Below are 27,112 nucleotides of genomic sequence, written 5' to 3' on the forward strand. Positions count from 1 at the left end.
ACAATAAAACTGCAAAGATATGTATACATTGTATAGATCTTTTTGTATATGTTTTTAAGGTTTCACATACACTTAATTTCTTATATAGTTTCTTCTATCTATCTATCTATCTATCTATCTATCTATCTATTTTAAGAGTAAATAACTGAACCTTTATCATGAAAAACAACATGCCTCATAAATCCTTCAAAGCAAATTATTTATGCTCTGTAAATATAACACTGAGTGGTCGCTAGAGAGCAGTCAGGGTCTGCTCATCGTGTGTGCTGGCAGGAGGAAGCTGATCGTGGCAGAGCAGAGATGTAGAGGAGCTCGTTGGGACTCTGTGGCCAGCCATCTGTCACTTTTATTGGGAAACGCTGGTCTGACATTACCGCGGAATGGGTCTATTTTTCTGCACAGTTACACCGCATGAATGTGTCGCGTAATGCGACCTAGAAGAGCTGCCTTCTGGGGGATTTGTTTATGATCAGGCTCCGCTGAAGTAGCTGGTTGCTAGCGCTGGGCTAGCTGGCTACTTCGACCGTATTTTGTAAGGATGCTACGGTGGATACGACAGCAGCTGGTAAAACTGCTCTTCTGCGCCTTCCTCAAAACGCTTGCCTTCATTAGCTGACCACAACATTCATTCGATAGAAAGCTGAGCTCACGGAAAGCTTTATGAACTTTATTGGAATAACATTTAGCAAGCTAAGCTAGCTAATTAGCTGATGTGAGTTAAACATTGTTGGCTGTCAGGTGTACAGTGCAGCAGGTTAACATGTTAGCTAACGTTAAGGTAACTAGTTAGGTCCTAAGCACAAACACAGCAGGGATAAGTTTACATATGAGTTGATTTTAACTTTGCTAGTTAGCGTGTTAACCACACCCGCATCGTTTATAATGGGCTGAATACTTTAGTTAACTAAGTTAGTTAATGGTAATTAACTCACGTTGCTAACACTTTTTCTAGAGTAAACTTTTAGCTAAGACACTCAGCTCTGGAGCATTACGGCTTGACACTAGTTACGTTAACCTCTCTTTTTGATTTGCACACAATAACTTTCTGTTTTGATTGATATTTTTACATAGCTCTGAAAGCATTGGCTAAAATTTAACGTCAGCGGTTTTAGATTGATTAGTTTGACTAGCTAACTATTAGTCAAACGTTTGGGCACACCTCATTCAGTGGGTTTTCGTTGTTTTTATACTTTCATTCATTGTGCCTTTATATCTTTACTGAAGAAGCAACACATACGGAATTATGTAAGATCACTAAGCAGAAATATTAGATTGCAATACGATTTCTTGTTTTTTGGCTAATGTATAGCTAATATGTGTTGGAGATGAATGCTTTGTGTTTCTGCCATGCTTGGTTTCAGGATTTTTGTGGCAACGCCAGTTATAGTAGGGTTGAAAGTTTAGATAAGAACCTGCATTGATACACGATATGAATGAATGGTATGACCTGTGAGGAAGACAAGCCCATTTTGAATGGAATGCAGTCAATGAGTGTGAGTGAGTGAGTGAGTGAGTGCATATTATGAGAATAGTCACATCCCTGTCAAACTGTTGATGCCACTATAGTCAGTGTATTTATCTAATCAAATGTAACTGAGCTCCCATTGCTTATTCACCCCCCCTTACTTTTACTCTTGCTGAGTTTGTCATTGTGTACAAAATGTTTTCTTGCTGATTTTACTTTCATTTTTGACTTCACTTTTTTTTTAAAAAGAGCTCTTTAGAGAACTTGTGTCTATAGGTGTGTGAAATTTCTTCTAGTTCATCATGGCTTGGCTCATTTGACCTTTCTCATATAACTGGCCTGTCTATTTAATTAAAAGTTAATTAAAATGCATACTGTATTAATGCAACAGGCCTAATGAAAAAGTTTGTCCGTGGACATTTGTCTGACCTTGGTGTCAGGTGGGACTTAAAGCAGCGATATTTATTCAGTCACACATTTCTTATCAGTTTCTTTCTTGTGACACTGGTCCACATTAGAGGGGGTGGGGGGTGGGGGGCTAATTAGCACTATAGAAAGCTTTTAATGTCAATCGTCACAAACTGCAGTTTAGTGACCAGTTTTCTGTGGACCATTTTATAAATGTGGTCCATTCCATATGGCATAAAATCAAACTCACATGTTCAAGCTATGTGAGAAGAATGATCTCCCTGCTGAATAGCAGCTGTTTAGTGCAAGAATTCACCACATTCATATAGTCCTTTCCATTACATTAGGTTTGAGGCACGTTTGTGTTTTGAGGCATACTTCAAAATTGATAACCTTTTCTGCAGCAAGACTTAACGTGGCTTATATGTGTTTTTAGATATTGTTTGAATGTTTTACAGTAGAGAGGTGAATCTTCAAAACAGTCACTTGAAACTGTTTTACCAAACTATGGAAATTACAGTGTAATTTTGAATAAACAAAACAAGTCTTGAGGTCATCAAATTTTTGGTGCACTTGAATTACAAGTGTTTTAAGTTTCAGTTTCTGAAAGTGGATTTTATGCCTGAGTGACATAAAAAGAAATCTATTGTGTGATGAAGTGGGAATTTGACAGGATCATATACCATACAACATGCATACATGTTATTTGGTGTTTATAGCATTTCAATTACTGCATATCTTAGTTTGTTCAGCTAACAAGTTGTCCTACATGTTTACAGCCTCAATCAGGATCATTCTCAGATATAACAGCTCCAGTCCGAATTATCAAATATAATAAAGTAATATTGCATCTGATATCCTAGCCTATTTTCTTTATCAACTATGGTTATTTTCCCAGGTGTCCATTTCATGCCACATGTTACGTTTGTGTTTGCCATGCCTGTGGTCATGTTTGTGTTACTGTGTCATCATTAATACCATCAAAACCAACACCCACTGCACCTACTAACAGTCTATTGCTCTCTACCTCTTAGTGTTGCAGTATTTTTGTCATGGCTCTTTGGGTGACCATCCTGTCCCTCTTTCCTTTTCTGATTTGCTCATCCCATTTCATTAAATGCCCCATAGTGTATAGTGCCAGTCAGTGCGTTGTCTTGGTTGTGATGCATTATTCTGTTGCCCAGCCATTGTTGAGGGCAATGAGTTCCCCAAGCCAATATGAGATCTGTAGGCTTTATGTAGCAAGTAATTACCTGTTAGCCTACAATTTGATAGTGGCATGAGATTTATGGGACAAAATAATGCTTTCAGTTGCCCAGAATGTTTACAAAAAGGTAGGTGTGGCTGTACTTATTGTACTCGCTGTATTTATTTTAATTTCAACCCCACCAGTAAAAGTTAAGAATGGGCCTATTATGGCCCATAACAGGCCAATGTGAACATCTGTAAAAGTTCAGTCACAGAATGTGTGATATACCTAGGTTAAACATGGCTATGTTCCCGATATTCAGTTTCCCACTCGGTACAGTGTCATTAGTTTGAAAGCTTTGAAATCCTCCTTCAACTTATCTGCTGCTTGTTATATCTGTCTTTTGTTAAGTGACTGGTATAAAATTAATAGGGGAAATAAAAAATGAAAAACAGCTTCTACTTGGTTTCCCCTCATTGGTGAACTTAATGAAATGGTCATAAGTGCCCCTAATAGGAGCTACTAATAGTTTTTTTTAAATCCCCACTGAATCTATTATATTTGTGAGTCTTCTGTTATTTCCAGGGAGAGTCTAGACATTAGTTTAGGTCTTTCCTTATTCTGTCCTTAAATGCGTACTGCTATTCAAGAACATTTGAGATTTTAAATAAGTCAGAAATTGCTCTTACTTGTGTAATATCTGCATATAGAAATCAATGACTCAGGGCTGTAAAGACTATTTTCATGACTTGCTGTACGGCATCAGAGTACAGCAACTGAATTGAGTGAAATTGTATGTAATGAGTAGTGGCTGTGTTAGTCTGTCAATTTTCTTTGTGTGTATGTGTGTGCGTGTGCGCGTGTGTTCGTTCTGAGTCCTTTGTTTTGGAGATTTAAATGTTTCTCCCTCCTGTGAAAATAGTGCAGAAATAGTTCCTCCTCAAGTGAAATAGAACAAGGCATTGTTTATGGAACATGTAATTGTCTGATTGGAGTATTATGGGTGAGAATAATTGTGTTTAAGACACTGTGGATTATTATTGCCATTTAATGTATGCTACCTCAAGAGGAGCAAATGCTCAGGTTTTAACTCATGATTTTATGGTGAATTATTATTAAGTTTAAAAAATGTACAGTTTTTGTTTTGAAAATTATTTTCAAAGTATAGCTTAGTATTTAAGAACCTTATGATGTGATTTATTGTCCCGGCACAAGCATGGGAGTATCAGACCTAAACCACTGACAGTCTGCTGTGCTAAAGGGCTTTAGAGCTTTCAGCACATATTGTATCATGGCTCTGTGATATTCATTAACCCTCTCCTGATTAATTTTTCCTTTTGCTGCGTGTGCCCCTCAGTGAAGTGCTGTGCTGTGACTGCAGCACAGCACTTTAAAATTATATTAATTCTTATTCTTTGTCATTCAGTGAATATCATTGAAATAAATCGCTGATGTTAGAATTGGATCCAAAATGGAAATAGCTATTGGAATCATTTCCTACTCACAACAGGTCACCCATGACTGAATAACCTCACACTTATGACATTTCTCTACTGTCATTCTGTGTGAGTTGAGATCTCTAGCAGCACTGGCATTCATATCCAAATCACATGAAGAATAACATGGTCTTGCATAGATTCTTTGATGTGTGTTTAAAACATTTAGCTGGACCACATATTAGCCTACTTGGTTACTTCACTGTTTGCTGATGGTGATAGATCCTATATACAGTGCAGCATTTTGACATGTCAGGCAATTTTGATCTTGTTCTGTAGCTCTATGAACTTTAAACGACCCTGGATGAAATTAGTCTTATGTATTATTGTTCTCCTTAATGTTCAGTTACGAGTTCAGCAGGATGTTCCAGCAACTCTTAAAACTGAACTTATCAGTGAGAAATCTCCTTAACCAAACACCAAAGACAGAACTAGGGTTGCAACAATGACTGCTGAAGCTGCATTGCAGTGTTTACAGACACGCTGGGTAAAATACTTCCTTTAATTTCACAAGGCCACATCTTTGTTGTAGTTACATAGAACAATTTTGTCTGTTCTTTGCCAGCAGTTAAGCTAACTTAAGGTACCATGCACAAAACGATTAATGATTAACCAACTGTAATGATAATTGATGTGATGACCATAATCTGTCTGCAGAGATGCAGTAGCTCATTGATTAGTGCTCGTGACTCAACAATTACTTTTTTAGATGTGGGCAGTTCTGGTTTACAAATCTCTCTTCCTGGCTGTCACTGTCTGCAATTGGTACATGTAGGCTGATTTAAATCCTCTGTTACTTAATGTCTGTTTAAGTATAATTGCCTCACTCACTGGGTAAAAAAAAAAAAAAAAAACTATGGTAGTATTGTGCATGTTCCTATTATGTTGGGCAAGTTATGGCTATAGTACTCTGTGAGCCTGATGAAACAATGGTTGTACCATGGTTTATATTTATATGCTTAGTTGACTTACCTTTTTTATTTTTTAATGACAAAGTTCAGGGTTGTGCAGGAATATTGTGTACACTGAGAAGTTCAATCCATAGTTCATTCATTTACTGGAAACATATAAATTCCTTTGATCGCTGTGTTTCCCCAGTCAGTTATTCACACTGAATTGAGAAATTGTTTGCCATAATTAACTGAGTCGGTGCACTGGTTAAACTAGTTTGGTTCTTGTATACATGTACTGTATCTATACCTGCAATTTAGTAATTAACTGAACAGATGAGTTTAGATTCACACTTTTGTCTCACAAACTTCATTGCATGTTAATCTTTTGAATGGATTAGCAGAAATGGAAAATTCTCAATGTACTGGTTTCATTCCTAAAACGATATTCTGCCAAGTCATGAGAAAATGGGCTTGTGCAAAGCCTGATGTTACAAAGCATGCTGAGTAAAAGACAATTTATGTGAATTTTGTGAATTAAACCTGAAGTAACTGTAAGAGCAAATAGGATTTGTAAGTATGTATGTTCAGGTGAGAAAGTGAAGATTTACTGTTGTTTAATATTATTGTTAGATATGGTGCATTTATTGAGAAAGCAATAAGAAAGCAGCAGCAGAAGATAGAGAGCCTCAGAGAGTGAGACTGAACTGCAGTAAGAGTTTACATGTGTCCCTGAAGAGAGTGACTATGGGAATGTGTGACGTGTCCCAGATACATTCCTATGTGCATGCGTGTTAGACTGATGTCATACAAGGTATACAAATGTTTGTGTGTAATTGATTTATCCTTCTTAGCAATAGCAGTTGGTTGGGGTTTGAACTAAATAAGAAAAAATCAACATTAATAGTGATGGAAATGGTTTTGATATAGTCTAATAAAAAATGCATCTGTCTGTTTTGGTCTCCAACTTAATGGAGGGAAAATGACTGACATTCGATGAAAACAATGTCAACAACCCCTCATTTACCAACCAGATGATTTGCAGACTATACCTGATTTCTGTTTCAAATTGACAAATGTAAATTGTTTTCTTGGTTCCCCTAAATGCCACTTGTCATCCAATTACCACAGCTTGCCAAATTTTATGTCAGTGCCACAATGGCTTTAATTATTTTAACCATTAATTAATTTGTAGTGGGGCAAGAGTGACGTGTCGGCTTTGAAGGATGTGTTAAGACTTGTTGCACGTGTAATCATTTTTTCATGACCTTTCCTTCCTGAATATTCTTCTTATTTACTTTATCCCCTCAGGGCTTTGACCCACCTCATCAGAGTGAGACCAGGACGGTTTATGTAGCAAACCGTTTCCCCCAGCATGGCCACTACATACCACAACGCTTTGCTGACAACAGAATCATTTCATCCAAGGTACCAAATGTTGTTCGAGGCCATAGTTTTCCCAATGGTGTTTTTCATGTTAGCCCATCAGTACGAGGCAATTTGTATTTCAAAGACAATAAAATTGTACCAGCTCTAGTACAAAATGCCAAAGAGGTACTGAAGTTCTGTACTGGAAAATATTTTAACTTCTCATTCTAACTTAATCTATAGATCGTAGCTTTGTTTTTTCATGTAACATCAAAATCATGTCCTCAAATTTTAAGATGCTAATGTATTTATTTGATGTTGTATTTCCATCAGTCAGGATGATTAGAAAAACAATGTTAAACATGTTTGGTTTTTTTTTTTTTGTTATGCAAAACCAATTTAACATCCTTTAATCATCCTTAACAACTTATTCAGAGAATTTGCTGTGACCATTTATGCAGTAATTTTGAAGTCATTTTAATACTGTGATTCAGAAATAGGTCAATATGACTGTCCCATTGGTTAATATATATACTACTTGTTCTCATACAGTATCATCTAGTAAACCAAATGTTTCTAAAAATGTCTTAAATATGGGTTTTTAAACCATTTAATACACTGCTTAAAAATCCTTCATCCTTGTCCTATTCTACTAAACACCAAATCTTGATTTTTTTTTTTTATTTTTTTTTTCTCTTTTTCAGTACACAATTTGGAATTTTGTCCCCAAGAATCTGTTTGAGCAGTTCAGAAGGATAGCCAACTTCTATTTTCTCATTATCTTCCTTGTACAGGTAATGACACTCACAAATGCACAAATATTCACTGCTCCGTATTGCATATACATGTTTTTCTCAGTCAAGTGGTGACGTGTCAAGTGTGACCTGCCCGAAATACAAATGTATGTGTGCTTGAGTGACTCATCGACTTCTAGGGACTAGTAGAGAGACAGCCTTGCCTTTGTACTAAAACGACACCACACATTAAGTAATACGTGTGTCTTTACTGGCAGCTCTAGGCGTTAGCCCTTCATTGTGCATCAGTCAGCCTGTGCTGAAGGAGGATTTGGCTTTCAAATTTTTAGGCCTCACTCTTTATTTGGCCCTGTGTAGTGAAGCCAAAGCTCTGACTAAAATGGCTTTCTTTTCACCCACTCAGCTTGTTATGTGAAGTTAAAGTTTCCGATTAGCAAATCAGATCTTAGCACAATGATGCGACAGTTTCTTAGATAGCCAATTTGAACTTTATATTTAGTTAGATTAATTAATGTATTATTAGAGTTAAAAATTAATGTTTGTTTGGTGCATCTTGTTTAAAATGACCCTGATACGTTTTCTTGTAAACCAAATTTTAACTAATTCGTCTGATTCTGTTGTGTACATCCATATCCGAGTACATGAGTTTATGAGTACATTTTATTCCGCATAAACGATTTACAGTAGTTTTATTTCTGAAATATAAAAGTTTTATATCCAGTTTCCTAAAGTTTTCTTCCAAAGTGCCTTTGGTTAAGCATTGCTGCATTTTGTGGTGCTCTTTAGCGCTAGCTTAGCATCAACTGCATCAGTCACACAACTGTGTGTCATTGTCATTTTTATTGTATATTAAAAGATAGATGATTGTTTCCCTATTACAGCTAATCTATATATGTAAATCACATCGACTTTGAATGTAAAGAGTTTTGGCTCATATTTTTTTGTTCAGTCACATACCAGGGAGCAGATCTAGTTCAAGTCACTAAAATGCAGTGCATTTAGTAATGAAATACTCAGAGGAGATAACACTGCGCTTCTGTGTTTTGTGCCTCTTACCTCTAACCTAGTCTGCAAGAAATGTTTTATCTAGGTCACCCTGGTGGCAGAGTGGCTCCACCACATGTTATATACAGTGCAGCAAAGAGACCAGGATGTTTGTTATACTTCATCTCCTCTCATTCTCTTTCCCTCTTTGTCACTGCAGTTTTGGTTAAAATTATTGTAAACCACTAAGTATAAATCTTTCTAAACAAATGGTTATTCTTTGACTTGCATCAAGTTGGAAAAGCTGAAATGTTTCGGCCAGTATATATTGCCTTTGAGATTTTGACTTTCACCTTGTTTTGTGTGAGTATGAAAGAACTGACAGTTGAGCTTTGACGGAAGTTATAGGGGTTTCCTGTTTGACACAAATGTCTAACTGGTATCACTGATTTTTTTTTTTTTTCTCTCTCTCACCAAACTGCCATTTGTTGTCCTCTGCATCCCCTCCTGTGTATTTATCTTTCCAGTTAATGATAGACACCCCGACTTCCCCAGTCACCAGTGGTCTGCCTCTCTTCTTTGTGATCACAGTAACTGCGATAAAACAGGTGGGAACACAAGCACACAACAGTTTCCTCTTTGTTGGGCTGAAATTGTGGAACTAACATAGATGCAGATACTTAAAGTTACATTTGTCATAGTCAACAACATGTGACTATTGGTATGGATATAAAAATGTGTTTCGATTTACTTAAGCAGCATCCTCACTGTGTCACCTCTGTTAATGAATAATGCTGTATTACACTATAAATTTGACATCTGTCAGCTGATACATTTTGTTGGTTATTGAAATATTTTTTGCAGGGCTATGAGGATTGGCTGAGACACAAGGCAGACAATGAGGTGAATGGGGCTCCAGTGTTTGTGGTTCGCAGTGGAAGTCTGGTCCAGACAAGATCTAAAAACATCAGGGTAAGATGGAAAAACTATATCCTAAAAGGACATTATTATCCCAGTTATTCAAACTCAAGTCTTTACTCTGTAAGAAAGAACAGGACAGTAATTCCACCAAAGCCTATTAAGCAATGCATGTTAATCTGTTGTTAACTGGGGAAAACGTCCACCTTCTAAAATAGCTTGGTATTAGTGGTGCTCCTGTAAAATTACATTGTATAGACAGGTAACATAAGAAGATATCAGTGAAAAGATTATTGTTCTATATGTTAGGATTGCAAAAAAAATGTGGAATTCACAATGTGACAGACATGACTGTTTTGGTTTTTTTTTTTTTTTTTTTTCATAGTAACATACAGTAAGTAAGTACAAATACCCTGTATTCCTTGGACTAGGTTGTCATTATTTGTTCATTGTTTTCCTGAAGTCCTGACTTATCATAGTGACCCTTTTTGATTTATTTGCATACTTGGAGTCCACACATTAGCATGTGCCTATAACTGCACACAGATCCTCTCAGGTCAGCCTTCAAATGCACTGTGATTGGCATGTCTGTAGCCAGTGTGACGCCACCTAAATGGCATGTTCTTTAGTCAAACCGTAAATTATCCTCTCAAGCTTGCCAAGTATGTTTGATAATGTTTACCTAGCCACAGCTAGGCATCATGCTATCACCAGAAATGAAAGATTCAATCTAATACGGAGGATTGTGTGTTATGTGTCCAGGTGGGGGACATTGTTCGTGTGGCTAAAGATGAGACGTTCCCAGCAGACTTGGTGTTGCTGTCTTCAGACCGTGCAGACGGAACCTGTCATATCACAACAGCTAGCCTCGATGGGGAGACCAATCTTAAGGTTTGTGTGTTCACGTGCTAGTCTTGGAAGTGTATGTGACTATATGTGTGGTGTGTTTCAATTGCACAAAGTTTTGTCTGTGATGCAGTCAACCATTCGGTTAAAAGATAGGCATGTGTCAACAACCAGTGCTGGGATTTAAACCTGCAAATTCCACAATCCAAGTTTTCCCCCTTAAACATGCCTTGTGAAGGGTAAACAAACACACGTTTCAGCCTCTAAAAAAGTTTATTCATTGTGTCTTTGATCAAATGTGGTTGAGTCAAACTTATTAAAACTTTGCTCCATAGCACACTAGTGTTCACACAAGTGACGGTAGCAGTAAAGGTTGATGGCTTGGTGTACTCCTGAAACATAAATGGAACCCAAATTACTGTGCATATACAGAGTGTCATTGAGACTAAGCTGAAACCTGGGCCATCTGATGAACCTCACCACTGCATTATATTACTTTTTAGCTGATTTTGCAATACAGGCAATGTACTACACAGTATGCTCATCCTTGTGTTGGGCTGCATTCAGTCCAGCTTACTACCCTGCTTGAAAAATTCTGCCCCCTCATTCATTTGAATAGAGACAGTCCTTTGGTGCTGCGTGGCTATGGCCAAACCCTGCAGGGTTGTCCAGTAAAGTGCAGTGATGTCTGGTTGAAGTACAAAGTAAAGTTGAACAGGACTTCAGTTTTACCGCAGTACAACATGATGCCATCTGGCAAGGTGGTGCATGGACCAATTAGATACATGCAAGCATACATTCCTGGTAACGCTACAATGTTAAACACCATATTTCAACTTGTCATCGAATGTTTTCATATTCATATTTAGTATTCATGCTTTGAATTCAAAAAGTACTTGTTCTTTTATAAATAGTTCCTTAACTGTGATTAGCATTAATGTTCATTTTTGTGTTGTGTGTGTCTGTTTGTAGACACACTACTCTGTGGCAGAGACATCAGTGTGTCAGTCAGTCTCCCGACTGGAGGCTCTTCAGGCTGTGGTGGAGTGTCAGCAGCCAGAAGCTGATCTGTACAGGTAATCTGCACCTGTGTGCACAAACAGTCCTCAGCATGAAGGCATGGGAAGTCTGTCTGTAACAGACAAAGGATATTCCCAGCTAAACGTATTAGAAATGAAGATCACACAGAGAGATTTATGTGCTTATTTTTTTTTTTTTTTTTGCTACACTGTAAGTATAGATAGACCATCTCACTTATTTGATTTTGTTGAATTCGTTGAAGAATCTGTGGCAGTCTTCAAACCCCATTTTTTAAACCACTGTGGATAATTTATGGTATATGTATACTGCCAGAGATGGTAGAGGGATAATGGACGATAAATGGATGATGGACTAAGATGGCTTAATCACCTCTTCAGCAGCCTGCCTCCCTCCCCTCTCTCAGCTGGCTGCTTCAGGATCAATTAATGTATTCTTAGGCAGTTTGTCTTCATATGCATAACAAGTCATTGTGGAAGCACTGCAACAGGATGGAATCTGTAGTCAACTTAATGCACCCTGGTTTCTTTTGTGTGTCTGAATGTTCCCTCAACTGAAATGCTTTTGGTGTTGTCTAGGTTTGTTGGCCGGATTACAGTAACTCAGCATGGAGAGGAGATCGTAAGGTGAGACCAGTCTTATCTAGCTGGATTGGCTAATAATTAAATTAATAGCTTTATTTGTGCAAGGCAAACTTAACAGTGAAACAGGCTTATACAGGTAGCCAAAACATTGCTAAACATACCTCTTAGTTAAGACATGAATAGTGTAAAGGGAGTCATTGAGGTTGCACCAACAACCAAAAGAAAATCAGCCAGAAGCAGCATGTCTGTGTTGAATTTATTTCTCATGTGCTTTGCAGATACTTAGATGATATTTATGTTTTCTGTCCTATTTATACATAATGTTATAAAATAAACACGAAATTGTTCAAGTAAGTTCAAGAAATGTGTGCTGCTAAATGAATGGTTTACATATAGAGAAGATGTATGAGCCTCGTAGACTGTTATGAGCACTTTAGTTATTTTGTTTTTATTTAACCAAAATCATGGAACCTGATCTATATTTATGTTGCTTTTGTTTGCTTTTATGTTAGACCACTAGGTCCTGAGAATTTGCTCCTGCGAGGAGCCAGGTTGAAAAATACCAAAGAGATATTTGGTGAGTCCATCTGAGAGGAAAGCAGCTCTTATTATGGGTGGTTCCCAGTTACATAGAGAGAGAATGAAGGACAAAATATAGCTGCTCAAGAGTAAGTTGCCTCTGAAATTTAAACATTGGACAAAATAGCCACGTTGCAGCTGTGACACAACAAAAATCCCAGCTCAGTGGACATTTATGGGTAGGACAGGCAACATCATACGCCTAGTGTGTATGCTGTTGTATTTGTTGTATTTGTGCATGGAAAACCAGAGCCAGTGGTCCTCCACAAACACATGGATTTTGGTAATTTAAGTTTTAGTGACCTTATACATTGTGATCTAATGGGGTAATGTCTCACAAGCCTGGTATAATCTTGTGAACAACTGTATTTTTACAGGTGTGGCGGTCTACACGGGGATGGAGTCCAAAATGGCCCTCAACTATAAGTGCAAGTCCCAGAAACGTTCTGCAGTGGAGAAGTGAGCTCTCTGTTTTGTGTCAAATTACGCAAAATTGCTGTTTTTAAGATTGTACATTATTCTAAAAAAAAAATTTGGCAGGTCCATGAATACCTTCCTAATCATCTACCTGGGCATCTTACTGTTCGAGGCTGTCCTCAGTACCATCCTGAAGTATGCATGGCAGGCAGAGAACAAATGGGATGAGCCTTTCTACAACCAAAAGACTGAACAAGAGAAAAACAGCAGTCCGGTTAGTCTGCTTCACATTTATTGTCAGATAAATGCATTTTATTTTATTTTTTTAGTGTTTTTTCTTAGTAGGTTTGGGAATCAGTCCTACAGATCATGTGAAATGAGTTGACATTTCATTTCTGTCTTGCCTCTTACCTATGTGCAACCTGCAGTTGTTTCTCCTCCGTTCTTCTACTTGCCAATTGAAAACAGGTTGTTTTTCTTTACTGTAGAAATAAGGCTAAAGAGCTTGTGGAGGTATAAAGATGAACCAACTCTTGAATACACAGGTACAGACAATCACATGCAAGGTGCCAGTAGAGTGGATTTTACAGCCTAAATTTTGTGAGAAGACATTACATACAGTACCTTTCATAGTATGTGGGCCTGTCAACATACCTTTCAATACTAATCAGTCAGAGAGAACAGTGTTTTTATGTATTAGGTCAGGGAGAAAAAATAAGTCAGTTACACATTGACTCTTCTCTAGAAGACAGAGGAATACCAACAATTATTAGCTGAGTGTTTGATTTAGTGAAGGGGTCTCCAACTCCAGTCCTTGAGGTCCACTGTCCTACTTGTTTTCTAACTATCCCTGCCCTTGCATTTTCTGATTGGCTGAGCACACCACACAATAATCAGTGGGTAGGGCAGGGATAGCTGGAAAACAAGCAAGACAGTTGACCACGAGGACTGGAATTGGAGACCCCTGATTTAGTGCAATGAGTGCTCAGAAACCCTGTGTCTCTACATCATAGCTGCCTGGTTTTAAGGAAACTCCTGGTCTTTCAAAATTCTTAAAATGTTTCTACCTTTAAGACTTAAAGATTCAGTCCAAAAAAATGGTGTTTGTTTTCGTTGATGTGCACCATTCTGTGTGTGGCTAATTGATTTTGCAATCGTACTATAACTCGTTACAGTTTAAGCTAATGCAGTCTGTTTAGATTTGTGCCACACCAACACAGAGAGACTGACTGAGAACAGTTCAGTAGTCTTTATTACAGTTATTGTAGAATTCTTTTTGCTGTTCTGGTGCTGAGCTGGCAGGTCCTCCTCAAGCCACTATTTTTCGCAGCCTCTCTACTGTCTTCTTCCTGTCACTGCCCAGCCAGAAACTGACACCACCTGCCCATGCAGTCCTCCCCAGTTACATTCCTCTGGTTCCCCGGGAGCGGCATCCACAGGTGATGCCTCTCCTCTGCCAACACGGACAGAGGATACTCCCTCAGGCTTTTGCCCCTACCACCTGCTCCGTCCCCTGACATTTTCCAACTGCTGGTTTCTGCCGCCCATCCGGTTGGTGGGCGGGCACTCTCTCGTTCCACTTACAGACCCACCATCTAACTCTGCCAGCACTTTCCAGCTGCTGGCTTCTGCCGCCTCTCGCTGCCAGCTGCTACCTTGCTGCGCATTGGCTCAGACGACTCCCTATGATGATCCCTGGCTGCCGACATCTTCTGTCAAGTAGCCACATCATCATGGGTTAATCAGTCTCAGCTGCGACAATTGAGTCACCGGATTGACTGCTGCCACATGTTCTTAACTTACTCCATGGTTGATTTTTGTCTTTGTTTTGTTACCCTCTCTTTTTCTTCCTCTTTATAAAATTTGGTCTCACCCTTTTTGTTTTTTTTTTTTTTTTTTTCAGATCTTGAAGTTCATCTCAGACTTCTTGGCGTTTCTGGTCCTCTATAATTTTATCATCCCCATCTCACTCTACGTTACTGTGGAGATGCAGAAATTCCTGGGCTCCTTTTTTATTGGCTGGGATTTGGACCTTTATCATGAGGAGACTGATCAGAAAGCTCAGGTCAACACCTCTGACCTTAACGAGGAGCTAGGACAGGTATGGCTACAAAATACACATACATTTTTCTGTCCTTTCGGTTTCTTAGTAATTAAGTATTACAATGCAGAAACAATAATTGTATTTAAAAATTCATTATGTATGTAATTTGTTCAACTTTATTTACAAGAAAGTTTTTTTATAATGTATAATTCTGAGTTTTGTCACATTGTCAAGTATTTAAAAAATATATAAATGTAAACCTATTTACATATGGCAAGGGTCATACTGTAAAAACATGATTTCTTTATATTTTAGGCGTTAAGGTCAAAGTATTCAGCACACAAAAATTAGGATACAATCTAATAGGACAAGAGAAACATATCTGCATCAACTTTACTGATACTGAACTTAAACCTGTGCATGTTTGCCACTACATCCAAGGTGGAGTATGTGTTCACTGATAAGACGGGTACACTCACAGAAAACGAGATGCACTTCCGCGAGTGTTCAATTAATGGAACCAAGTACCGGGAAGCTAATGGCAAACTGGTACCAGAAGGAATGACTGATGACTCACCAGATGGTTCTACACCTCACCTGGTAACTGACACATATACATGTTACATTCGTTGTCATATGGCTGATGCACCCAATTCTTGCTGTTGCCTCTATATACACAAAATATCCAAATATATTACATCAAGCTTTGCCATCTACAGAAGAAGATTTTTTTTTTTGTTTCTTGTTGTCTCATTCTTCCCTATTTTTTCTCATTCCAGATTGGTGATGAATTATTGTTTCTTAAGGCAGTGTCATTATGTCACACCGTTCAGATCAGCTATGACCAGCCAGACTGCCTGGTTGGAGGAGGAGATCCATTCTCCCACGCAAATGGTTTCTCTTCCAATTACATGGAATATTATGCCTCTTCACCTGATGAGAAAGCTTTGGTAGAGGCAGCAAAGAGGTGAGATCAAATTAGAGCTACTTCAAGTGGTCTCTTCTCTTCTGTAAAATTTGAATAGTGCATAGGGTAAAATCTTAATTGAATGTTAAAGTATAGTTGAGGTAAAGAAATCAAAGAAAAATCTATCTTAATGTTTTTTGTGATGTTATAATTTCATAAGTCCTTATACTTTCCCTAGATTCCCCAGGGTGTGTGATTGTTTCACCTCAGGAAATTTATAAATTTCATTATTCACTGCATCATGTGTGGGTGCCCCAGTGGTGCAAAACACACTTTGTGAAATATGTTATGTTATGTCCAGTTTTTTATGTTTCCTCAGATTATTTTGATTAGTTTGGGCTTTAATTTACCCCAAACCCACTGGTCATAATTTATACAATATAATTATATAATTTATACAATTTATACAATATAATTATAATTTCCTTGATCATTGCACAAGTATAAATCCTGTCCTGAGTTTAAATTCTACCTGTGACAGCTGCTAAAGGATGTTCAAATACTTAGAGCTTTGCCTCCCAGCCCAATAGAAAGTGGCACTTTTTCTTACTCCCTTGTCAAAGAAATATTCAGCAGGCAGCAATTTAATGTCTAGTACATGGTTTAAAAACCCTCAAGCAGGTCTATTGAAAAAAATGACCTAAAAGGGGAAATCAGTAAGTGAACAAACTGTTTACAATGGGGAGAAAGAATGTGTAGCACCATTTTAATTCTCACGCTGTGTTATTTCACAAAACCCTCAAGATTCATGGTGCATGAAGTTACTGATTAAACCATTAAATTAAATGATGTGAGCAGCGTGGAGCTGAACCCATGACCCTGTGCCTCTGTGCTCCATTGAACCACAGAGGGTATCTGTGTTTTAAACCAAATGGAGACACAGTTTGGAACCCTAACCTCAATCAGTTTTATAGCTACCATCACTGGCAGCTATAACACTCAGTTAATAATACAATACCATTATAAATGTAACCTCAGCCAATACTGTACATTGAGCGCAAAGGGGCATTGCACTGATGGCTTATATTTGTTAGTGGAATCTGACACCATTGGTCTTTATTTACTTAAAGAAAATCCTAGATTGTGTCATGCTATCTAGAGACTTGGTTTTATATTTTTTCAACTTTCCTGTTGGCACAAGAAAGACTGTTCTCTGAAAAATTCTTGCTTCTAACAACTGTGCTTTTTTCTGAAGGATCGGAGTGGCCTTTACTTGCTGCAGTGGAGATACCATGGAAATCAAAGCATTTGGCAAATCAGAGAAGTATGTCTCACTCCATTCATCTCTAAAATGACAAATACTCCAAACTGTTTTATAGTGCTTTGTGACGTTACTTAGTAGAAAGGTGGAAGTACACAGGCATATCAAGTGTGGTTTAATTTTGTGTATGGCTAATGTCAGTTCATTTGTTTCATAGTTATATTCTGTCACATTCCTGTTTTTAGTAGTTTACTTACAAGACTAGATGAGGTGGTCAGTGTTCTTACTTAGTGCTTGTGTTTAATGCACTATACTGCAGCAATGAAACATTCACTGTTGGCTGTCGTCAAAAATGATTGTGAAACTAACTGCATCTGTGTGTCTAGTAAGTTCAAAGTGAAGCTAGCACTCTGTTTGCTGTTTCAGGTATAAACTGCTCCATGTATTAGAGTTTGATGCTGATCGCAGGAGGATGAGTGTCATACTACAGACTCCCTCAGGTAACACAGTGTTCTACTCGTCTGCATTTGTAGTAAATGGGCTGCAGTTATAAGTCCCATTATTCTGAAAAGGTCTACAATTTGCCACAGACACACAATAATGAAAACACTGACATTACCAGTATGAGCAATTTGCAATTCAGTGTCTTGCTCAGAAACACTGAGAGGAGCCATGATTGAATTTCGTGTGATTAGTGGACCTACTGTACCTGAAGAGCTACAATCCTCCCTAGTTTACCTTTTTTAATTGTACTGACAAAATACTGATCATCAAAAAGTAGACCAGACCACAAAAAGCAAATCATAAAGTTTAAATTAAATTAAAAAATCTAGTGGTTCGAATGGATATATGCATTAATGTTTTGTCTTACTTAAATCTGTGCAGAAATATGCAGAATTGCATTGTATTCAAAGTGTTTTCCCAAAGCATATTTAACCCCTTGTAGACTATTGTTGCGAATTCGTCTCAAACCACAGCTGGTCTGAATAAATAAAATTATTTATATCCATCCATTATCTATACCTGCTTATTCAGATTTAGGGTCAAGAGAATCTGCTGGAGCCTAAAATAATTTATATAATTTAAACAAATAAATAATTTTTTTAATATATATAATTGTAAAAAAATTGTTCATCATGTGCAACTACTACTTTCTCTATGCCTTCTTCTTGCTGTCTTGGCTTTCAAGGAGGGAAAGTCCTTTTCACTAAAGGAGCAGAGTCAGCCATCTTGCCTTTCACTACCAGTGGTGAAATAGAAAAGACGAGACTGCATGTTGATGAGTTTGCCTTGGTAAGAAGTAATCTCTTTTCCAAAAAAAATTGAAATGCACTTTATGTTAATTATACTCTCAATGCTATGTTACACTTCCATGCAGTGGATAGTGCTCATCAGAAATCTAAATTCATCATATCCGTTATGATGGCACATTACTTAGTACGATGCATATCTTTCTTTTAAATTTGATTTTCACTGTGATGAGTCACAATCTCTGACACAGTATAGATAAAATGACTGTGTATACTCATCACCCAGCAGCCTGTACACACTGAATATTATTATCGTGTTGTTACTAGCAACCTCAAAAGCCCGACTCTGAGATGTCTCTCTACATGCTCAGAGTTGTGTGTCTGTATCTGACATTTCCTACTATTGTAGTGATTACTCTCGGCCTTGTCGCTCTCTGTTCCTATTAGACTGTCAATGCATCACACCAAATACATACACACACACACACACACACACACAGATCTCCAGCCCACACATTATTTCATTGGACATCACTGCCCACGAGTCTGCGCTCTGGACTGGGTTCATTTGTTGTCGTCTACCCCTCAGGCTTATTTCAGGATTTAAACCCAAGCTTTGATAATTTGTTTTTCTGTTCTTTTTCTTTGCTTCTCTTTATTTCCCCTTTCCATCTCCTCTTCTATCCACATCTTCTTGAGTTCTCCATGTTTACCCTTTTTTCACAAACTTGGCCTTTTATTTTTGCATATATTTTATATTTGTCCTGTTTTATATCCTTACATCATTATCCTCTCGTTTCTTCTTTCCATGCCATTTTCCTTCATTTCACTCGTTTCATGTGATTTTTTTTTTTGTTTGTTTGTTTTTTTTTTCTGTACCTATTACCCACCTGCCTCCTCCTACTGTAGAAAGGTTTGCGGACCCTGGTGGTAGCATGTCGCCACTTCAGCCCAAAGGAGTACATCGATGTGGACAGGCGTCTAAACATGGCCCGCACTGCACTGCAGCAAAGGGAGGAGAAACTGCAGGAGGCCTTCAGCTACATTGAGAGAGACTTGCAGCTCCTGGGAGCCACAGGGGTTGAGGACAAGTATGAAACATTTTAAAAAATATATTTTTTAATACATTGGTACATCTGTGTTATTCCTCCTGAAAACCAGTTCTCGTTGTAGTTGTATATAACTTTCCCTGACAATGTGTACAGTATGTAAATTTAGGCAGTTCATCATAAGATTCTAAACAGATAGCTGTAGCACAATGACATGTTAATTGATGCATACATATGTAGAAGTTGAGCCTAAATCAACGGGATTATAAAAAATTTGACAAAAAATGCAAAAAGACTGATATTCAATATGTAGTATGATACAAAATTATGTGACATGTTTTTTTTTTTTTAACACGTTACTGGCAGTGGTAAATAACATACACTCTAAATAAGATGTTAAAATTAAAGATGGAGGTGAATCACTGTTATGAACAATGACCATACAAAACTAATGTCATTCCCACCAGCCTCAATTGTACTTTGTGTTTAATTAGCAAAATTCAGCATGCGATCATGATAAACTAATATTGGAAATATACATGTAAAACATCAAGGCTAACATTGTGATTGTGAGCATGTTAGTATGCTGATGTTAGTATTTAGTTGAAAGCACTGTTGTTGTGTAGCTTCACAAAGCCACTAGCTTTACTGTAGTCTTATGAAATGCTCTGTTACTTCAAAATCGATTACTAACTTAGACAGTGTTGAAACTATATGAAATAATAGGTTGACATAAAATAAGAGCCTGGGTATTATAAAGCACATGACCAAAATGAAATTAATAAACAGCGTAGGAGGGAGATTCTGCAACTAGCAGTGTATAGTCAGCAGGGAGAAGGAGACATCACCTCACCAAGCTTCTCTGGAAATGAGTGATTATGTGTTTGTGTCCACCCACCATCTGCTCCTCACATAAGTTTCTCACTCTGTTTACCTCTTCTTCCTGCTTCCTCTCTATTCTCTGTTTCTGTATTTGAAAGATATTCCTCCATAGGCTCATGTGGTCACAATCAAAGGATCTAGTTTATTATGGAACATAAAACACACATTAATAAAATACCAGAAGGCAATTTTTTTTGGTTTATGCTACATAGAAATCAACCAGATGTAATTATATATAGCATGGGTCTGCAATTCCAGTCCTCAAGGTCGACTGTCATGCTTGTTTTCCAACTAACCCTGTCCTACCCACTGCTGATTACCTGGACCAGGTGTGTTCAGCCAATCAGAAACTGCAAGGTACAAGGATAGTTGGAAAACAAGCAGGACAGTGGACCTCGAGGACCGGAACTGCAGACCCCTGATTTATAGGAATCACAAAAGGTCTGCATATAGAGTACATGTAAAGAGCAAGGAGTCCAGAGTCAACATTCCCTCTCCTCCTTTTCCTCCCTCAGACTCCAAGACAAAGTCCAGGAGACCATTGAGGCTCTGAGGCTGGCTGGGATCAAAGTATGGGTGCTGACAGGCGACAAACATGAGACTGCAGTCAGTGTCAGCCTGTCCTGTGGGCACTTCCACCGAACTATGAACATCCTGGAGCTACTGCAGCAGCGCTCTGACAATGAGTGTGCTGAGCAGCTCGGCAGACTGGCCAGAAGGTAGGTGTGTGTGTGTCTGTGTGTGTGATTCCACTTTTAAAATGCATCATGTAGCCTGATTCTCTGATAACTTCTCTGGAGCTGTGAAAATGTATTATATGTGTAGTTCTACATCATGCAAGCACACATGCACAAGTTTTATACATTAGCAGGTTAAAAATCATGATGGTCTGATAGTGTAAAAATAATTCATTAGTGCCAAGCTCTAAAGATTAACATGTTTATTGTTGATTACTTCAATGAAAGCAGTGGGAAAGAGTGCTCATTGCTTTGAAGACAAAAATGGTGTTAGTGAGTTCAAGATGTTTATAGATCTGAAATATTTAAATTGCCAGATAGAGGGCTTACTGCATACAACACACAGTACCACCATAGTGATCAATCTTTAAAATGCAAATTCTGTATAAAGTACAATGTATTTTTGGTAAATATTGGTAAAACAAGCCTATATAAGGAGATGAGATGATCTGCCAATGAACAGACTCATAATAAAATCCAAATGAAAGTACATGACAGCAGTTGGTAGTATATCTCTCCTTTTCATTCCTTAACCTCTCATGTTCTCTTCTGACTTTTTCTGATTGTTCGCAGGATAAAGGAAGACCATGTCATTCAGCACGGGCTGGTTGTGGATGGGGCCAGTCTGTCTTTAGCATTGAGGGAACACGAGAAGCTCTTCATGGAAGTGTGTAAAAACTGTTCAGCTGTGCTGTGCTGTCGCATGGCCCCTCTGCAGAAAGCTAAGGTGCTACTTCTTTGCCATACACACACTACCCTCCAGACCATTTAAAGAGTCTGACTCAGGCCAGATACTATTGTTACTGTGTTCTGTTCAGGTGGTGCGTCTTATAAAAACATCTCCAGAAAAACCCATAACCTTGGCTATTGGGGATGGAGCCAATGATGTCAGTATGATCCAAGAAGCTCATGTGGGCATAGGTAAACAATTAACCCACACACACAATGTAATCCAGTGTGGCATTATTTTGCAGTCGTTTTTTGTTATGTTTATGTTTGTTTCCCTGTGTCTCCAGGTATCATGGGGAAGGAGGGTCGTCAGGCCGTGAGGAACAGTGACTATGCAATTGCCAGGTTTAAGTTCCTGGCTAAACTACTGCTGGTTCACGGTCACTTCTACTACATTCGAATAGCTACGCTTGTACAGTACTTTTTCTACAAGGTAAGAAAATAGATGTGGTTTTCTTTTTCATTTCTTGATTCTCTTATATTTCAAGGGTGGCAATAGGTTTCTGTGAGTACAACAAGATGTTTTCAGTGCTGATTTCAAACCTTTGGTTATTAAAACCTTCCTTTCAGGCCCTGCAGGTCATTAAAAGAATACATCAGCTGCTCTTTAGGCTGTGTTCAGCCATGTCTCCTTCACTGCAATTTTTTAATGTTTCTTTCATTCACTCTGTCTTTTCTAGAATGTGTGTTTTATCACGCCCCAGTTTTTATACCAGTTCTTCTGTTTGTTTTCACAACAAGTAAGTCATTTTATCTCTCCATTTCTCTCACTTTTTCATGTTGGTGTTTTATTCCTGGTTTTAATGTTGCATAGTTCTTCATCACAATTTTAATAGATTGCTTAATTGTATTGTACGGTATTACCAAATAAACGGTAGGTTTTATTTTCAGAGCTCACCCTGTTGTGATGGGCCTGTTTGATATCCAGCTTGATTTCCATTTTTAAAGTAAAACCATTTTGAAACTTGCAAGACCATCATGTGGTCTATGTGAAAAGTGATGAATTGAATCTCACGTTTATGTGGCATCTTTGGAAATTTATCAAAGTGTTATAAGCATTAAGTCATTCAAAGATTATTTTGATTCTTCTGGCCCTATACAAAGATAACGTCAGTCCTGGGAAATTATTTATAACAGTATAATATATTATACTGTAGATACAACTAATAACAAATCTGTAATATTTCTATGATATACCCCATGTACACCCAGCAAAAATTTTGATACCATTCTTTTTTCTGTATATTTGACTCAGTTCAGTTCTGTCTCTTATAAAGTTTGGGTAAATGAGTCACTTATTTCAGTTTTGGATACTAGGCTGGTGTTGAAATGTTGTCTCTGACCATCCTAGACTCTGTATGACAGTGTTTATCTGACACTGTACAACATCTGCTTCACCTCGCTGCCCATCCTGGTGTACAGCCTGTTTGAACAGCTGGTCCATCCACATGTACTACAGAATAAACCAGGCTTATACAGGTAAGGCTGTGTGTCATCTGTAGGTGCACACCATAGATTTGCATTAACAGTCCATGGGAAACTGCTTTACTGCTTGGGGTAGTTACATACATTAAAAAAGTGTCTTTTTATGTACATGCACATTTCGATCTGGTGCTTTTTCACAAAGACAGCTAATAGGAATTTTAGGTAACTTTTTATAGTATGATCTCACAAAACATTTGAGTTTGTTGCCATCTGCCTTCAATTTGGTAATTGAATACACATTTTGGAAATTTTTATGAATCAGTGAAATTAATAATGTATTCATCACAGTGAACCTGAAAGCCTAGTTTAGTGCAGTATATCCTGTAATGTTTCTATCAACAGGGACATCAGCAGGAACGCAATGCTGTCTTTTCGAACATTCTTGTACTGGACTCTGTTGGGCTTCTGTCACGCCTTCGTCTTCTTCTTTGGATCTTACATACTGATGGGAGAGGACACCACACTTATGGGCAATGGACAGGTATGCGTTTGTCTGTGCTGTATGTGTGTATGATGTGCTCTACTTTTTAACTCTATACCAAAAGCTCCAGGATTGGTCAGTTTGAAGGATTTTCTAATATCGTGCTAGAAACATGTTTCTTCAGGGCATAAACAAATGCAGGGTGTGTGCGATGGTGTGCGCTGGTGTGTGTGTTCAGCTGAGATAGTGCTGTTGAGGCTCGTTGCCTGCCTGTGTTTCTGCACTTACATCTTTCCTTGATCTTGCTCCTTTATCTGTCTCTCCTCATTCTGTCTTTTGGTTTATCTGAATTACTATAGTCGCATGTTTGTCACTAACTTGTTAATACGTAAGTTGTGGTAATTTAACCTTTTCTTGTTATATCTTCTGTGCCTCTCACAAAATGTGTTTCCTTCTCCTTTCTTTCTAACTGCATAGCTTGCCATCTTCCTCTCTGTTTGAAGTTTGGTATTTCAGAAAGAACTTACTTCTATTGCTTTCTCTTGCTTGTCTTTTTCTTCTGTCTTTTGTTGACCACTCTTTTTTTCCTTCTACCTTCATGCTCTGCATGTCAACAGATCTTGCGAGCTAACAGGCAGCTGGTAAGAGTCTGCTCTACAGTTGAATGTCTCCTCTAGGGGAGAACTATCAGGAAGATTCTTCACTTGGTTATTGTATTGATGATATAGACAAATACAATTTGTCATACCCCTAAAATATATGTTCACGTTAATTAATTTTGAGTAGTACATTGCACTATACTGAATCACAGCACAGATTGTTTTGCTATTTTATGCACTGAAAATGAGCGCAGCAGTTACAAAACATACAGTGGCTCACTGAACCCTGGTGATATTGGTAAATTTAAATCAGTTTTGAGTCCTTTAATTAATTGTGTGTTCGCTTAACCATTCCATGGCTCCTCCTTGAATAGAGTGTTACTAACCTTCTGTGACAAACATACCCTTTGAATTTATAATTATTGTCTCAACCACACTCACAGATTGTAACAAACTACAGAAATTCACACACAGATGTTCTTTTTCTTTCTTTTTTTTTTTTTAACTCTCATATTGTGTCGGTATGTGTTGTAGATTAGTTTAGAACCTGCACATTAGTTTTAGAACTTGAGCAGTGTTCTTTTAAGCAATTGTCTGCTTCCTTAATGTCTACCTCCACTCGCTATTAATTTTCAGTGCTCAGACTCCAACAGGGTCCTGAATTGGCTGGCAACAAAACAATGCCTCCCACTGCCTTTAGCCTCTATGTTGAATGCTTCTCATAGGAAGCTACCGAGGGTAGTCACACAATCAGAGGGCAAGGCCTCATTATTGTTGCCGTAATACTTGTTAATTGAGGCCGGTGTCTTGTAGAAGTTGTTTCTACACAACTGTAAAACCAAAGTATACATCTGCAAAGTTTGTCCATCCTGCTAATTGATTTGTATCCTTATCAATAAAACCACCATTCCCTTGTTTTTCCTCTTTGTAGTGTGTTATAATTATGACTATTTTTTTAACAGCTCTGTCTGTTTTATAGATGTTTGGGAACTGGACATTTGGAACGCTTGTCTTCACAGTCATGGTCATCACTGTTACATTAAAGGTAAATTACACAACGATGATTTATATTTAGTGACATAATTTAATGGCTACTATATATCCTTTAGTGTAAAATAACTGCTGGGAGCGTTGTGGCCTGAAACCTAAAGACCCTAATATTGTTCTCAGTTGTAAGAAAACTATATCAAAGATAAGTGCAAATGAGTCACATCTTCAGTGTTTTTCAGCGCCAGCTAAATGTTTAAACAGGTATTTGTGTGCCATCATTCGGCTGTGTGTCAGCATTCTGAGTTTGTTTTCGCCCGCTGGAGGTTTTAATGCTGTGAGAGCTGTGTACCATGTTTAGGTCTCCAGAGACAAACATGTAATGTCAGGGTCCCAATATGAAATATGGTGTTAGGTATTGGGATGCTGTCAGTGGCCATTAACTGGGCAGGATCATTTATCACAGTTTGGGGTCAAGGTCTCTTTTGCAGCACAGAGACAAAATGTTGTATTTTATAGATGCCCTCGCTGTTCCTATCTGTTCTTTACACCTACCCTTTTTTTTTTTTTTTTTTTCTCATGCTACTATTCGCCGTGTGTGTGTGTGTGTGTGTGTGTGTGTGTGTGTGCGTGCGTGTGCGTGTGCGTGTGTGCATGCGTGCGTGTGACAGCTTGCTTTAGAGACTCATTTCTGGACATGGATGAACCATTTTGTGACATGGGGTTCTATTGCCTTCTATTTCATCTTCTCTCTCTTCTATGGAGGTATCATCTGGTAAGAAGAGTTTTTTTTTTCTAAAATTTCATAGTTTTAGATTTCTGAAAAGTTTTTTTTACATGTTCAAGATATACACTCAAGCATTACTGGGCCTCTCTGTAACACTTCTAAAGTATGATCAATATGTTTGAGAAAACATACTCATGATGTAGCAACATCGACACGACTACATTGTCTGAACAGGTGTTCAATACTGTGCATTTTTATAATCCTGGTATTGATGGCTTGAGATGAAACAGGCTGATTTATCCCAGATTTAACAGGCTGTTTCTTGACAGATAAATCACTGAGGCTTTGTAGAATCTGTCATGGTTATGTGTTGCTGTGTTGGATTGATTAGATCAGTGTTAACCTCTTAACCCAGCTCAGTCAACTCACAGACTGGTAGGAGCCATCCTGATAATACTCAAGCCATTATTGATATTTATGGTCAATATCTGCACCGGTAGTTCAATTATGTGCTGTCTGGGAATAATACAATTACCCTTAGAGGAAGACTCCAACCACCAATGAAACCTGAATGTACAGTGAAAAGGCCAACTTGGCATTGTGCAGTATATAACCATTATTTCATCTCTCTCCAGGCCTTTCCTCCACACCCAGGATATGTACTTTGTCTTCGTGCAACTGTTGTCCAGCGGTTCAGCCTGGTTTGCCATCATCATCATTGTCATAACCTGCCTCTTTCCTGATGTGGTGAAGAAGGTCTTCTACAGACATCTACAGCCCACGAGCACACAGAAGAGCCAGGTAACATGGGGAGGAGGGGCAGGCCGTAAGAATTTGTGGTCTGAGGAGACTTTAACAAGTTAATGTCTGGCGACCTTTTGTGAAGAAGTCTACCATTGCTCTAAAGTGGATTAAACTTCCTATGGGAAAAGTTTATTTACCTTCCTCCAAAAGCATCTCATCTCATTACATTTGTTTTCACTCTGTTGCTCATTCATGACTGAGTTGTAATCTGGTCATACAAATTGCTTTAAATGAATGAATGACACTTCTGTAAGTTTTGGGTTTAGGCCCAGGCTCACAAGAAAACTCTTTAA

General features: G+C 38.1%; 1 protein-coding gene across 1 annotated transcript in view; it reads left to right on the forward strand.

The window, feature by feature from the left end:
* The first annotated feature begins 274 nt into the window (after window positions 1-274).
* The window catches only part of atp11b (ATPase phospholipid transporting 11B), a 42,302-nt gene continuing 15,464 nt past the window's right edge, over window positions 275-27,112 (forward strand). The window contains exons 1-28 of the mRNA XM_026323732.1: window positions 275-565; window positions 6,760-6,876; window positions 7,521-7,610; window positions 9,083-9,163; window positions 9,420-9,527; window positions 10,236-10,364; window positions 11,292-11,395; window positions 11,936-11,983; window positions 12,454-12,518; window positions 12,898-12,979; window positions 13,061-13,211; window positions 14,841-15,038; window positions 15,423-15,581; window positions 15,761-15,948; window positions 17,144-17,212; window positions 17,576-17,649; window positions 18,339-18,442; window positions 19,309-19,490; window positions 20,846-21,049; window positions 21,641-21,794; window positions 21,886-21,988; window positions 22,084-22,229; window positions 22,477-22,536; window positions 23,148-23,275; window positions 23,624-23,762; window positions 25,281-25,346; window positions 25,960-26,063; window positions 26,651-26,816. Of these exons, the coding sequence (XP_026179517.1) occupies window positions 539-565; window positions 6,760-6,876; window positions 7,521-7,610; window positions 9,083-9,163; window positions 9,420-9,527; window positions 10,236-10,364; window positions 11,292-11,395; window positions 11,936-11,983; window positions 12,454-12,518; window positions 12,898-12,979; window positions 13,061-13,211; window positions 14,841-15,038; window positions 15,423-15,581; window positions 15,761-15,948; window positions 17,144-17,212; window positions 17,576-17,649; window positions 18,339-18,442; window positions 19,309-19,490; window positions 20,846-21,049; window positions 21,641-21,794; window positions 21,886-21,988; window positions 22,084-22,229; window positions 22,477-22,536; window positions 23,148-23,275; window positions 23,624-23,762; window positions 25,281-25,346; window positions 25,960-26,063; window positions 26,651-26,816 (3,246 nt within the window). The 5' untranslated portion in view covers window positions 275-538. The remainder of the gene's footprint in view (window positions 566-6,759; window positions 6,877-7,520; window positions 7,611-9,082; window positions 9,164-9,419; window positions 9,528-10,235; window positions 10,365-11,291; window positions 11,396-11,935; window positions 11,984-12,453; window positions 12,519-12,897; window positions 12,980-13,060; window positions 13,212-14,840; window positions 15,039-15,422; window positions 15,582-15,760; window positions 15,949-17,143; window positions 17,213-17,575; window positions 17,650-18,338; window positions 18,443-19,308; window positions 19,491-20,845; window positions 21,050-21,640; window positions 21,795-21,885; window positions 21,989-22,083; window positions 22,230-22,476; window positions 22,537-23,147; window positions 23,276-23,623; window positions 23,763-25,280; window positions 25,347-25,959; window positions 26,064-26,650; window positions 26,817-27,112) is intronic.

Source organism: Mastacembelus armatus, chromosome 4 (genome assembly GCF_900324485.2).
Source record: "Mastacembelus armatus chromosome 4, fMasArm1.2, whole genome shotgun sequence".
In the NCBI taxonomy this organism is placed as follows: domain Eukaryota; kingdom Metazoa; phylum Chordata; class Actinopteri; order Synbranchiformes; family Mastacembelidae; genus Mastacembelus; species Mastacembelus armatus.